The sequence below is a fragment of the Ailuropoda melanoleuca genome, chromosome 11, assembly GCF_002007445.2.
Source record: "Ailuropoda melanoleuca isolate Jingjing chromosome 11, ASM200744v2, whole genome shotgun sequence".
In the NCBI taxonomy this organism is placed as follows: domain Eukaryota; kingdom Metazoa; phylum Chordata; class Mammalia; order Carnivora; family Ursidae; genus Ailuropoda; species Ailuropoda melanoleuca.
Genome location: NC_048228.1, coordinates 48734437 through 48749647, shown reverse-complemented (window position 1 = coordinate 48749647; position 15211 = coordinate 48734437). Strand labels below are relative to the sequence as shown.

The 15211-nt window shown below is 41.4% G+C and overlaps 1 protein-coding gene across 2 annotated transcripts in view; it reads left to right on the top strand.

The window, feature by feature from the left end:
* FRAS1 (Fraser extracellular matrix complex subunit 1) overlaps nucleotides 1-15211 on the top strand; it is a 414631-nt gene that overhangs the window by 182596 nt on the left and 216824 nt on the right. Inside the window, exons 8-14 of one of the 2 annotated variants that reach the window (XM_002912484.4) lie at nucleotides 1289-1390; nucleotides 1709-1900; nucleotides 6393-6482; nucleotides 8357-8392; nucleotides 9785-9932; nucleotides 11543-11686; nucleotides 13195-13329. In XM_002912484.4, the coding sequence (XP_002912530.1) occupies nucleotides 1289-1390; nucleotides 1709-1900; nucleotides 6393-6482; nucleotides 8357-8392; nucleotides 9785-9932; nucleotides 11543-11686; nucleotides 13195-13329 (847 nt within the window). The remainder of the gene's footprint in view (nucleotides 1-1288; nucleotides 1391-1708; nucleotides 1901-6392; nucleotides 6483-8356; nucleotides 8393-9784; nucleotides 9933-11542; nucleotides 11687-13194; nucleotides 13330-15211) is intronic. The other variant, XM_034671646.1, reaches the window with a different exon arrangement.

Below are 15211 nucleotides of genomic sequence, written 5' to 3'. Positions count from 1 at the left end.
GAGAGATACGGGGGGTGGGGAGAGAGGGAAAGGAGGGGAGAAGCTAGTGGTGGTGGAACCTGCACATTTGAAAGTACTATCGGAACAATCTAGATAACTGTGCCTAACACACAACAGGCACCAAATAAAAATGAGTTCAACAAATTGAATGAATGAATGAATGTTCTGTCTTAGGAGTGTGCTGCTGAGCCAAAAGAAGGTTGCATTATTCAGAAGCAAAGAACATACAAAAAATAAACCGAACTACTTCCCTTTGCTTGCCAGCCTCTCTAAAGAAGACTAAACAGAAGTTGGAATTATGACTCTCAGTAGAGAATCCGAAATGGAGTATTAGGGAACGAAGGCCACAAATTCTAGATGGGTCCCTTGAAATCTGAATGAACGTAACTAATCAGGAAAGGACTTTTGTGTGTACTAGATCTGTGTTGTCCAATACAATAGCCGCATATGTGCCAGGTTAATTTCTCCTGGAAGAGATAGCTTTATATCTATTGTGATGTGCTTGGTTGCAAGTAACAGAAATACTCCTCTAAAAGTGGCTAAAATGAAAACATTTATCATCTCATATGACAAGAAGTCCAGAGGTAGGGTGGTTATAGGGTTGATCAACTCAGGTCTTTATGATGTCTTCAAGGATTGAAGGATCCTTTTTCAGTCTTTGACCCTGCCACCTGCAGCATGTTGGCGTTTGCTTTCTGTCTTGTCCGCTCATGTCCCCAAGGTGGCTTCCTCGAGACTAGCTCATCCACACACAATCATTACTAAAGGCTGGTGGGGAAAAGGTATGGCTTTTCTTCTTTTTTGGGGGGAGAAGAGTCTTTTCTTTTACCTCCACTGCTCTAGCAAACTTCCCTTGAGGTCTCCTTGGTTAGGACTGGGACAATGCCCTTACCCTAACTGCAAGGGGAGCTGGGGAAGTAGGTATATGGCAGTGGGAGCTGGGTCTCCTGGCAAAGAAGAAGAGCTAAGAATGAGCACTCACTAACCGGCCAACAGGGTCTTCTTATTAATCTTGATGTCCCAGGGCCCCTTTGTGCCTGGCAGATAGCAGGCCCTCAACACATCTGTGGAATGAATACAGTTGAATAAAAATGAATGCAGAGTTCCTTTTGGACATTTATTGACTTTTTTCTTAGAGGCATTGCTGCCTAAATGATATCATTTCTCAGGAGTACATTCAATGTGACTCAATTAAAAGTTATAATAAAAAATTGTGTGTCTTATGGGCCCGTGTTTCTATTTGATGTATGTGACACTTGATTTTCCACTTTGTCCTTTCTTTACTCAGCATGGTGAGCAGTGGAATGAAAATGCTTGTACCACGTGTATATGTGACAAGGGTGAGGTCAGGTGCCACAAAGAGGCCTGCCCTCCACTACGATGTGAAAAGGTATTTGAGAGAGTGTGGCTTGGTTTTCAAAGCTTTATCTTGGGTCATTTGAGAAATGCATTTTTCAGTCCAGTGTGTCTTTTGAGGGAATTGAAATTTTTTTGATATTCAGAAATATTGGATAAAAATATGAAAGACCTGTTTTCTAGGAAGGAGGGCTGAGGTAGAGAGGAACTTGCCTCAGCTGGGTTAGGTTGGGCAGTGGGGGGAAAGGAGCAGCATACAGTGTTGGCCTTTTATGTCCTTCTGCCCCATGGGTTCAGATGTTTTCGAACTCTCTTGAGAACTGCCCTTTACCCGCCATCTTTGTTTCTTCAGGGTCAGAGCCGGGCTCAGCGTCCCGGGGAATGCTGTGAGGAATGTGTGTCTCCTGCGGGAAGCTGCTCACACAATGGGATTGTGCGGTACCAGGATGAAATGTGGAAGGGCTCGGCCTGCGAGTTCTGCATGTGTGACCATGGCCAAGTGATCTGCCAGACTGGGGAGTGTGCCAAAGTGGAGTGTGCCCAGGTAAGAAGCCAAGGCATTTCCACTCGGACTGTTAGCAGTTCTCTCCAATGGGATAGGTGGTCCCTCACCTGTACCTTATTTTCTGGCAGCAGCAGAGGCGACAGCCAGGTTGACCACTCACATTTCACAGAGCCTTCTAGCACAAAGATTCTGTGATGTAAAATAAATGTCACGATTTGTTCAGACTGGCTTGGAACAGCCCCCTAGAGCTTTTAGTTCTCAGTGCATCTGGTCTGATTGGAAGCCCTGAGCCAGAGACATGAAAGGGAAGGACATGATATGGGACATTAGCCTATCAGTCAGCGCAGCTGGACCTCATGGCTGGTGGCCTGCCCAGCTTGCTATGGTTGTGAAACAGAGGTCCGCAGGTGCTCCCGTGGCCAGCTTCTGTTGCAGGCCCTACTGGCAGCATTTAGCAGAAAGGAGAGCCAGCACCTAGGGGCCTTTTCTGTAGATCAGGAAAGAAAGTAAAATGTTTTTGTTTTTGTTTTAAAAGAGAGAGGGAGGGGAACCTCATAAATAATTAACTCAGATGACCTCTGTTGACTTGGGCTGTCTGCAGAATTTCTAGAAGCTTCTAACAAAGCAACCTCTGTTTGGACTATAGATGTATATTGTAGGGAAATTGCTTCTCCTTCTTCTTCTTCTTCTTTTTCTCTTTGAACTCAATTTTGACCCATTGCAAAACAAATTGCTTTGAAAGTTGTCTCCTTCTCCCTCACCGCTCCCATCCGCCCCACCAATTTCCCTCAGGGTTGTGAACTTGAATAGATGAGGGAAACTCAGACGATCTGAAGCCCTGGATGTCTGTGAAGGCATTTTTCTTTCTAGTTCTTCTCCCCCACATCTCAGCTCCTCTTAACACCGAGCCCGAGAAGGAACAACCTTTCAAACAGGACTGTCAATGACAGGGTGATTTTTCATTTTGCCTCCTACGTCTGCGTCTTGGCAGAGCTGAAACGTATTTAGGTAAAGAGGGTCTTGCTTTTTGCAGATTTATTCCCCCCCCCCACGCCTTTTCATTTCTTTTCCTTCTTTACGTCAGGGGAGTCAGAATGGTTGGACAAAGATGAGAAAAACCCCAGTCAGGGCCCTTGTTTTTCTCCTTCTCTCTCAGGCTGAGGCTGGGCTTCCTGGCCTCGCCAGACTGCTGGGAGGATGCTGTGTTATTTTCTAAGATCTTAATTTGCCGAATAATACCCCAGGGTTTATGGAAAATATGGGAGAAGTTATTCTGGTAGGGTGGGTCCTTTAACCACCTATTTTCAGTTAAGTCTGAGCAAAGATTCTCAATCATAGATAATAATTTGACCCATTGTCCCCAGTGCTAATGCATTTCCAAGTGCCTGCTATCCTCTATGACGCCTACCTGTGGCCCCATGTACCAGGTCTTCTTCCCTGTTCTTAGGAAAAATGGGGAGCAACAGCTGAGGTACATGGAGAGGGCCTTGGTTCCCCTCCAGTCACCCCCCAGCACTGCCTGTTTCCCACTCCCACCCCATCCTCTCTGTTATAAACTGAGGAGTTCTAATGCCTTTTGCCCATTTCTCCAGGTCTTTAGTCAACTAAACTGGTGTCTTCCAGGTGACATCTGTGTTTCCAAATGTTGTTGAAGGCACTGGGTTCTAAACTGGAAACACTACCAGAAGTGAAATTTTAACCAAAATAAAATCTTACCAAAAATATCTCTTAGCCTTCTTTCTGTGCCATATTTCTGTAAATAGCTCTGTGAGCGCCTGGAGTACAAACTTCCTAACTTCTGCTTAGCTTGGAGATAAAAAGATGAATAAGACACATTCTAATCTGAATAGTTCCCAGGCTTTTGGGGAAAGCCAGATACATCAACAGAAATCACAATATGCGGTGGCACCAACGATGACGGAAATACGAATGAAAATGCATTAGAAGCATCTGGAGAAAATGACCAGAGTCTGCCGAGGGGATCAGTGCAAGCGCTCTGTTGGTATTTTTATTCAATTCTACCCCACTTTCTGCCTTTCCTAGAATATCAAGGTCATTTGATTCCTGGATGCCAAGGGTAGATTAGGTCTAAGTGTATGCACATCCACAAAGAGGTGGAAAAGTAAACTTCTAGAAGAGCAGACAGAACTGTACATGTTCACCATGTAATAATGATCACACTGGTTATCAACAGCAATGTTCTGAGTAGCATGGAAATGAGCACATAATTTTCCTTTGTTAAAAAAGGAGAAAATGGCATGGCCTTTGTTTTTGATGTATCCCACCAAATCCCTAGGCATCGAAACACAAATACCTCAATAGTAAAATAGCACAGTATGAAGATTTTCATTTTTTCTGTATTTTGTGTTATCTTTGAACGTGAATTCAGATGGAGAGGTCAAAGTACTTTTTTTTAAAGGACCTGGCATTCACACATGGGGCTTAAAATGGTTGTGGGGGGGGGTAGGATCGAAGCTTATCGCAAAATGCACAGAAGAGGGAGGGCACACCGTAAATGTGAGGTGCCTTTCCCTTCTCCAGTGGAGGAAAATTCCCTCAAAGGAGTGTTTCCTTTTCCAATGGGCAAGCTAGTGGAATCACACTGTCTTTGGTCTGATGGGTGGATGTTGGTGTGATTCAGTGAGGGAGGGGTTCGCAGATTCCATCTGGCCTGCGCAGCAGAATCCTCTTAAAAAGAGAAGAATTAGTTTTGTTCCGCAAAGCAATTTTTCTCAAAGCAAAAGTCAAATGCTAATGGGAGAAGCTCCCCACCACAGTGAACTGCCGCAGTTCTGGGCATCCAGGCTTCTTCTATAAATAGCAAATCTGTTTAGAACTCCCCCCCTCACCAAAACCGAATCCTTGCTCCCCAGCAGCAAGGCCTGCTGTTATTTACAGTAGCATTCGAAGCCTCGGAACAGCCCCCCTCCTGGCCATACTGGGATGAGGCAGGCTGCCTTTTTGGTTTTGTCTCTACAGATAGCGGTCACTCAAGAAGCATTCATGCATTTTCCCTTTAATAGAAGTACACATACTCTGTCTTGTTTTAAAACATCGTTTTAAGCAACTTAGATTACATGCATATAAACCCCTTTATTGCTTTGAAAGCAAATTTCACTGTTTCTGGGTGAGGCCTGCACCACCAGCTGATTTGTCACGTTTCTGCAAAACAATTTATATGTAAATACGCCCGCTCTCTATAGCATCTGCTGCAATGCACTGGCCTCTGACTGGCATTCCGTTTTGATGGGCAGTGATCTATACACGACTCCTTTCTTCTTGAAATCAGTTTTTAGACACTGTAAAAAATTACGATCAAAAAAAGTTACAATCATTCATGTATTTTTGTATTTCTTTTTAAAAGTTTCTATTTCCCTTCATTAACATAATACATATTCATTTTAGAAAATTGATATTCAAGAGAAATAGAAGAGACTCTAAAATCCACCCATCATGCTGCAATTCATAGACAACTAGTGCTTTTATTTTATATATTTTTAGTGCACAGTGTTTTTAAACATAAAATATCCCTGTGATTATTCTGTTGCACAATTTCACATTACTCAATTTTTACCTAACATGGTTTCTGCACCTTAAATGTAATGTAGATCCCAAATTAAATAATGTCTTGATTTAAAGAAACATCACCATTCTTTAGAAAGAAGATCTATCTTTAGAAAGTGGAAAGTGCTTTAAAGAATACTCTTTCGCCTATAGATATTAGATGTTAGTATATGCATATGAAAAATTGTAAACAGAGATTGTATCTTTCACAGCAGATTCCCTGGGAGGTTGGCTTGCAGTGGAATTATACTTTCTAAGTAATAGAATTTATAATTATTTAATTTTTTATAGTAAGCATTGTTATTTTATAATAGAAATAAAAATGATGAAATTATTAATATTGGGAAGTTAAAATAATAAGACTTTAGAAGTTAAGCATCTGCCTTCTCGGTGTGACCTTTTTTCTTTCTTCTTATAATTAATTTAAAAAATAGTGGTTATGTGAGTTGGATAACAGTTTCAGAATATTGAATAAAAATTAGTTTTCTGCTGTTTAATTTATGCCTGAGACTACATCTGTGCAGAAAGGCATGTATCTGATTTTGTATTCAAGGAAAAGGGTTGGTTTGATTTGAACACTGTTAATGAAACCAAATCACAAGTTCAAACCTTGTAGATTTAAGATAGCCCGATCCTTTTCTGAAATGGTAACTTTCCAAGACTACAACAATTAACAGTCTTGGCCATTCTGATTCACATGAGCTCCTGGTCATGGGTGGGGATCGATGGAGGGATCTGTGCACCAGTATCACAAGAGCTGGTGTGAAAAAGCATTTGGAGGGGTGAGCTGCATGGCCTAGATTGTCCATGGGAAGACAACATGGGAAGAGGGAATAGGCAGGGGGCCAAAACCAAGGGTGTGCTACGGTTTTTCATTCCAGTCAGGGAATCCAGTTGTTTTGCAATTTTGCACTGCTACCTAGAGATGGTAATTTGATATGTGCCTCTGCAATCCTTGCTTCTACAGGGTGAAGAATTAGTTCACTTAGATGGCAAATGCTGCCCTGAATGCATTTCGAAGAATGGCTACTGTGTTCATGAAGAAAATGCAGAATTTGTGAGTATCAGGCTAATGACTGGAGACTATTAAAAATTAATAATTCAAAATTAGTTTAATGAGGGGCCATTACCTTCTCATATCTTTTAACCATTCATTTGTTCAACAGATGTGATTGCCTGCCTTCTGTGTGCTAGGTACTAGAGACACAGAAGCAAAAAGCAAACAGAGTCCCTGTTCTGGTGGTGAGCTTATGCTCTGGTGTGGGGACACAGAGGACAGGAGCCTGCCCACATCAGGGGGTGGCAAGTACCGCACAGAGAACAGAGCAGCTGGAGAGTCGCTGGGGGGAGGGGAGTGCTTTTTCACATAAGGTGACTGGGGAAGTCTCTCATGCGGAGAAATTTGAGCAAAACCTAAAAGAAGTGAGGGAGCAAGCCCAGTGGAGACCGGGGAGAGAAAATGTGCTAGGGAGGCAGCCAGCGAAGGCAGAGGACTGAGGTAGAGGTGTGCGTGCTGTGTTCAACAAACAAAGGAAGTGAATATGGCTGCACCAAGTGAACGAGGGAAAGGATTCGGCGATAGGTCCACTAGGTAGCTTGGACGCCGAGGTTGTACCCTGACACACACGGGCGCTGCGTGAGCTTTGAGCGGCTGTGCTATGATCCGGCTTACTTGTGAAAGGGTCACTTGGGCCACTCTGTAGGCAAGTGACAGAAGGGGGAGAGACTGGAAGTTGGTGGTCTGCTTGGGAGGTCTTCAGCAGTAGTCCAGAGGTGGTGATGGTGTTTTGGTCTAGGGAGGAAGCGATAGAAAGTGATCAGGCTCTCGATTTATTTTGTGGGTAGAATTGAAAGGATTTTGAGGGGCCCAAAATTTCATTTGCTAAGGTTTTATTTCTAAGTCTGCACTTTTAAAAATTATGTACCCAAAGGAAAAAATATTTATCGTAATCTCTTCAAATTTGCCCTATCTATATAGCCCGTATTTTCCACATGGGGTTTTGGAATGTTGATAAATTGTGTTCTAAAAAATAGGCCAGTTGAACATCAAGACAACTTCTTCATTGACCAATCAGAACAAGATGATAAGAATTGGGATTAAGTTCTTTGATCCCTACGTACTTTTTCTTCGTGATTTGGGAAAATTGCATCTGTCAGCCTGTATATACAGGGGAGAGAGTGCTGTGTAGGGTTAACAGTGCAGGCTTTAAGTTCAAATATCTACTTTGCCACATACTGACTATAACCTTGGACAAGTTACTTAATCCTCATCTGTGAAGAAGGGATAACAATAGTACTTACTTTATGGGGCAATTGAGAATAATACCTGTAAAGGACTTAGAACCGTGCCTGGCACATTAAAAAAAAAAAAAAAGCTAAAAAATGGCATCGTTATTATGCTGTTGGCATTGTTTGTTTCATAAGTGGCTTATAACTTTTCATCCTTGTTTCTTAAGAATGTAGGAGATTAAAGGCTGCCTATAAATGTTGAATTTCTATTTTCTCATAGTATCAATTTTCCTACCTGTTTTTGAGGTAAATTAAGCCAGGTGGAATTAAAGAAAAGCAAGTTGTTTTAAATGGGTCTAAATCCCCATAAATAGTGCTGTGGTACCTTACGAGACTGAAGAGTTTGCGCCTACAGGCTTAGGTCTCTTGACTATGAAGTCCTTCACGTTGAAGCAAATCTAAGTCAAGTGCTTAAGCACAAAGTGAGAATAAGAATTCAAAAAATATTTCCGTGGCATGTTGTCTTCACCTCCTATCACATGCTTTTCTTGTTTTTTAACATATATAGATTTTTTTTCTATTCATAACGAATGAAGTTGCATGCTACTTGGGCAAAATGGATAAGTCTTAAATGAGAAAATAAATAGATCAGCCTAATGGTGTTTTTAGTGGTATAATAAATACATTTCTCTTTGTTCCTAGATATCTTCAAATGCAAGTGAAGTTAAGCGTATTCCAGTAAGTATAGATTTTTGACTTGTACACAGATATTTATAGAATTGTTCTAAGCAACGATCTGCATAAGGGGTCCTGGAGAACCTTAATGTCGTAGTATTTCTGACAGTCATGCTTGATAGCACCGTGGTCCAGTTAATGATAACTAAGACTTTGACTCATTGAAACTTTTGCTTCTTCCTTTACCTTATTTTTTCCCCCACAATTGATAATTAATACTTCTCCCACTATGAGCTCCTACACGTACCTTTCCCTTTTTTGTGATGATTTTCTCCTGATTGTTTCTGGCCTAGAAAATTCAGTTTAACCATCAGTGCAATTTCATGTTCCTCAAAGCAGTGAGAGCTTTTGGGGTTTGGGAGTATTAGTTCCCCAAAACAAAGCTGAGTGTTCATTCTTTCAAGGTTTTTTGCCAGACAACATTGTATGGTTTCTTTTTAAGGGAAAGTGCAAGCACGTTTGTTCACAGAAGCAAGCTTATAATTTTGGAAGCTATAGAATAAGGGGGCTGGGAATCCAGTCTGCCTTGAAATGGAAGAAAAGCCCTTCTGTCTTCTCAAGATAGTATTCCTGATTTTGCTAACATTGTCATAGATTTTTGCTAACTATGGCCACATTAATCGTTTGGAATGTTCAACATCAGTTGGCTAATAAATATTTTATCAAATATTTATATTATAATATGCTCTAATATTTTCCCCTGTTTTACCTCCTTCATCACCCCAAAACGAAGGAACCTTCATCTATTTCCTATCTCCAGGGTGAGTGGGATGGATAGTGAGCAAAAAGGAATTGCTCTTTATAATTCACTTTGAATTCTCCATCAAAGTACTAATGTTTATTACCATAATTTGCTTGGCTGAAAGGAATATTTTAGCATGAGAAAGCCCATGGCCCATCTACAGCCTACTAAAAGTGGTCATGCAAGAGCTGTCATTTTAAGAATATAATGACTCTACTGTTACTCTTACTGGAGTAACCATAAGGAAATTCAGGGCTTTAAGCAGCTTCCCTCTGTTATTATAGAGATTCTATGTAATGAACCTGCTAATCACTAGGTGCATAGTAATCCCCTCTGGTGTTTTTTTGGTGAGATAGACTGAGAAACAAGTGTTACAGGCTACTTGCTTATTTCAGGAGCCCCAGAATGCTTTCGCAGTTTATCTGTCTGCCTGGGTTCTACATTAAAATAAATCAATTATAAACAAAGAAGGAGAAATATTTTCCTTTTTAATTTATAACTCGTCGATTACTGTCCTGTTTCAGAGTTAGGTTTGCGTGGTAGTGAGCAGGACCTTCAATTTGTCCCTTATGGAAATTCTGAGTTCTCCACCAGCAAACCGTCTTCTGAACTTTTGCAACTCTGATAGCGTCATTCTTTACTGTTTCGTACAGGAGGGAGAGAAATGGGAGGATGGCCCTTGCAAGGTGTGTGAGTGCCGGGGCTCTCAGGTCACTTGCTATGAGCCCTCTTGCTCACCGTGTCCAGTGGCCACGCTAGCCCAGGTGGTGAAGGGACGGTGCTGTCCAGATTGTACGTCAGGTGGGTCTGTCTGATTCGTTTCTGCCGAGATATTTTTACCGTCAAAAAATTTAAAGAGATCTTCTTTTTCCCTTCTTGCTTTTTTTTTTTTTTAAAGATTTTATTTATTTATTCGACAGAGATAGAGACAGCCAGCGAGAGAGGGAACACAAGCAGGGGGAGTGGGAGAGGAAGAAGCANNNTTTTTTTTTTTTTTTTTTTTTTTTTTTTTTTTTTTTTAATCACCGACTAGTTTGGTTGGTTGGTTGGTTGGTTGGTTTGTTCCTTGCTAAATTTTTCTGACAAATGATGTTACTGAATCTTTGTGTATGTATTTGCTGTATTCAACAGATTATGGGTATGTGATCTTGGACAAGTCATTGACCCTCTCTAAATCTTAATTGCCTCGTTGGTAAAATGTGCCTTATTTCTACCTTGAAAAAATTATTATGGCTATCAAATAACACAAAGTTTGGAAACTTGTAAAGGCAAATATATGTGTTAGGACTGTTCCATTGTTGAAGCTATAAGAACAATTTCTGAAAGTTTGTTACAGGTGTCCATTTTTTTTTTTTTAAGGTGAGCTATTAAACAGATGGTTCCTTTTGGAGTTTTGAAATGCATTTTTGAAGTTTAAAGACTCATTAATTTCTTCCAAAAGAAAATTTTATCTACTTGTTCTGCAACTCTGCTTTCAAATCACCTGGGGTTGAATTAGTTTCAGTTAATAATTGTTGGCAAGCACTGGCGCTGCTCTGGCTGTGCAGTAATTTGCCTATAAGCTGAGTCTCTCTTGGAAAAGTGGCATTTTCTTCCATTCGTATTTCATAATTAATTGTTTTCATCTGTGGGTCGCAATTTTTCATATTGGCGGCTGCTTTTGTTGCACTCAACTTATTTTGGCTAATCGCAGTGTTTCTATGAAGAGCTTATCATGGGAAAGCAAAGCAACTTTATGGTTTAATTATCTTACCTTCACCAAAGTGGCTCCCTGGGCTTTCCAAAACAAATATTTAGCATATGAAAATGTACCATACCCTGAAAATCAGGTCCTTGTCAACTTCAAAACCTGAAAGAAGTCCTTTGCTGACAATTACAGCTGCATTCAATGATAATCCCAATTGATGGGAATGAGATTTGAATTTTGGAGAGAAAGAAGAAAGCTCTTTTTTTTTTTAGAAAAAAAAAGAAAGCTTTTTTGAGAAAATAACTTTTTTAAAAATTGTGTTTTGTCTTAACTTTCTATGCGTGCCAAAACTTAAGAAGAACATCTAAGAAATCATAAATTATTGAATTCGTTTAAATCATATATTACGGAGCTGGTAATTCCTGTTTGTAGAGGCATTCCAGCAGGTAGAAGCATTATTAGGGCCATTCAGTCATGTTTTTAGTGTCTTCAATTTGGAGCTACCAGAGACAGAAATAATATTTCAGACGAAGAGACATTCTTTGAAATCTGGCATTGAAATCACTTTTGCTATTTTGGGGCCTTTTTCATACCTAAGTTCCAGAGTTTTCTCTTCTTCATATTCTATATAACTGCATAAACTCTGTAGATTCTTTTTTGGAAGAATGTAAGAGAAATCATATGGTCTTTACTAAATTCTCCTCTTCTTTGTCCTTGATTGTAGTTCATTGCCACCCAGACTGCTTGACCTGCTCTCAATCTCCGGAGCACTGTGACCTCTGTCAGGACCCCACAAAGTTGCTGCGGAATGGACAGTGTGTACATAGCTGTGGTCTGGGATTTTACCAAGCTGGTGCCGTCTGTTTAGGTATGGCTCTGGGCAGACAACCCAGAGGTGGACTGAGGCTCACTGTTGTCAAGGAGGGGGTCAATGCATGCAGGAAATGTACAACTTCCCAAAACCATTAGATGGTAGTAACATCATCCATAGGTTACATGGCATCTCTACCTGCAAGTCTCTTCCTTCTAACATTTCACAGGTGTTTTGATGCTTACTGAGAGATAGATAATGTGGAGGTCAGATGTTACTAGGTGGTTGTGATGGGATTTTTCATTTTTTGAAGACGTTCAAAGATAGTGATATTGCTAGTATTCTTGGTGCCATTTATTACAACACTCAGTTAATCCAGGATAGAACTTTAGACTTGACATGTGCATTTGAGATCCCTTACTAGAACTTTCTCATTTTGCAAGTGGGGAACGTGGGGGCCAGAGAAATCAACTGGCTTGCTCAATATCACACAGATAATCGGTAGTAGAGCTTATCTCCTGTGAGTTTCTGTCAATTCATGTCAATTTTCAGAGTTCTTATGCATCTAAGAAGGAGATCTTACCTGGCAAAATTTGGCTTGTTTAGGCCAGATCATCATTACTTTTTCCCTATGTCTGACTCATGGAGCTAATTATCCACGTAAGAGTGTGTTGGTTTATACCCTGGCTGTATTTAACCTCTCTGTGCCTAAATATTCTTTTTTTTTTTTTTTTAAAGATTTTATTTATTTATTCGACAGAGATAGAGACAGCCAGTGAGAGAGGGAACACAAGCAGGGGGAAGTGGGAGAGGAAGAAGCAGGCTCATAGCGGAGGAGCCTGATGTGGGGCTCGATCCCATAACGCCGGGATCGCGCCCTGAACCGAAGGCAGAGGCTTAACCGCTGTGCCACCCAGGCGCCCCTGTGCCTAAATATTCTTACCTCTAAAGTGAAATAATACTGACTAGTACCTTCCTCAAATGGTTCTTCTGAGGATTGAGTGTGTTAATACATGTGACGTGTCTAGAATAGTTTCTAGGATATTGTCAAGCCTCAATGAAGCTTCTCTCTACTTCCTTTCCTGATTCCTAATCTTTAGCTTTTTCAAAGTTATTTCTATCTCTACCATGGGTTGTGAAAGAAAAGAGACAAGGGATATTCTTAGGAAATGGTTGAAGGAGAAAGATATTGGGGGCGTTGGAAAAGAGGAGCAGACTCGGGAGCCAAACTTCCTGACTTCAAAATGCCAGGTTCATGTGACCTTGGGCAAGTGACTTAACCTCTGGGAGCTTGTACCCCGTGTGAAAAGTGGGGGTTAATGATATCTGCCTGAAGGGTTGTTGTGAAGATTAAATGCGTTCATACGCAGAAAGCGCTTCATGCAGAGCCTGGCATGAAATGGATGGTATGTAAGTGAAGGCTAGGGAAGTGACTTCCCTGCCTTTCTTTTTCTCGGTGTCTCCAGAGCCCCCGAATTGGGCTGTGGAAGAACTGGCACTGGGGTGGCGTCTTTGAGCTAATCAGAGCTGCCCTTTGTCTTTCTCCCACCCTTGCCCGGAGCCAGCCTGCCAGCCTCAGTGCTCCACGTGTACCAGTAGGCTAGAGTGCTCGTCCTGCCAGCCTCCCCTACTGATGCGTCATGGCCAGTGTGTGTCCACCTGCGGGGACGGCTTCTACCAAGACCGCCACTCCTGTGCAGGTAATCCCTGGCCCAGCCACCGAGAAAGCCACCCCCACCTCCAAGAGATCCGGGGCCGGCAGGAGCTGGGACCAGTTTTTCAAGTATTGAGAAGAAACTCTGAGCGAGACTCCTGATGGGCCAAGAACCATGGATGAGAGAGATGACACATGTTTTTATAACCTTATTAGTGCTTTAGTGATGTGTGCATGTGTGGTAAGATTTCTTGAAGTCCTTCTGCACCTGCCTGGGGGTCCTGGAACAGTTCTTAATTCAGTTCAGGATGGTCATTGTGTCATAAGTTAGATTCCTTCTTCGTGTAAATAAGTACACAATGGTTAAATGAAAATGAAGGGAGAAATATATCTTTATTTTTTCAAAACTTTATTTCTACCTGAAGAGAGAGGGAGAAACAGAAATAAGAAAGTGACATCATGGTAAGAAACTTAGACAAGAAAACAGATGATGGCATTTACATTTACTGTTTCTTTAGTATCTGTATCCTTTAGTAGCTTTATGTGTCTGAGTTAAGAACTAGTTGAAGTTCTTAATATTATCGTTGTCTTTGGAAGTCAGAGTGGTCTTAGTGTAATTTGTTGCTTATACTGGACAATTTTTTAGTACTGATTCTACTCATGAGTATAAGTAAAAAAGTAAATGTATAAAGAATTTTTTAAATGCAGGAATAGGAAAAAGAAATAAATGCAGGAATAGGAGTCGGGGTAATTGTGGAAGCAAAGACAAAGGGCAGATTGCTAAGCTTGTCTGCAGGAGACAGAGAATCAGGTGTGCTCAGAACCTGAGTCAGGGTGCACAGGGACAGGCAAAACTGAAAAGGCAGACTGGCCAGAGGGAGGGTCTTGGATGTCACAGGAGGAACTGTGGTAGCTAGACTCTGCAGCTGAGCGGGACAGGGTGCAGAGACATGATGGGAATTGAAGGTGGAGGCTTTAAGGGTCAGCTCATATGTTTCTCTCTTTTATGCCCTTGGTTAGATTTTCAGGAGGTTTGTTTGGAGGGAATATAGTAAAAGAGAGTAAGTACATGATATTTACTGACTCTGCGGGCTAAATGAACTCTGTGGCATGGAAGGTCCTATGTGAAGTCTGCTGGCCTCCTCCATTCCAGGTGTGGGCAGAAGCAGCCCCCAGGGGCTTATGGAAACCATGTCGAAGGGAAACACCAGCCTGTTTATATCGTACAGATAGGAGCACGGCAGGGCCCACCCTGGAGCCTGTTACAATATAGAATAGAAGACATGCTTGCTTCTGAGTCTGGCTTGGGGGCTCTTTGCAACCTGTTAAAATATCTTCTGTGTCCCCAACGTCAAGGGCTGCACAAAGTGTTCAGCGTTTGTTGAACAAGTGTTTGATGAATGAAGGAACGTATTACTGTTTGGGGATCTTGAAGGACCAGTGTTTCAATAGGAGGCTCAGCCATAAAAGATAAAAGAACCCTTAATGTTTCTTACTTATCGTGTTCTGTTTACCTGTTATTTTAGAACAGGCTCAAAGTGGGCACATCCAAATGCCTTCCTAAGTGTGTAATGGTTGGGCAATTTAGGTAAACTGCTAAAATTTCAATTTGATGAAGTTACTGAATGTAGTCTCTTCTCCTTTCTTCTGTCCCATCAAAGAGACCACCTGCTAACACTCCTGTGACAGATTTGCCTTTAAAAGGGAATTAATTCCCTCTTGATTTTATTCTTCCCTCTCTAACACCTCCACCCCCTGCCACACGTCCCCCATACGTATTTACTTTTTTTTTTCTTTCTTTTGAGGGGCCATTTTCCTTTCTCCTGTGCCCGGTGTTTTAGTGGGTGATGTTCATGCTGCTATAGGGCACTTTGAAATGGCTAATGTTTCATTTGATTACTGGTTTACGTAGTTGACTGCTTCCACAT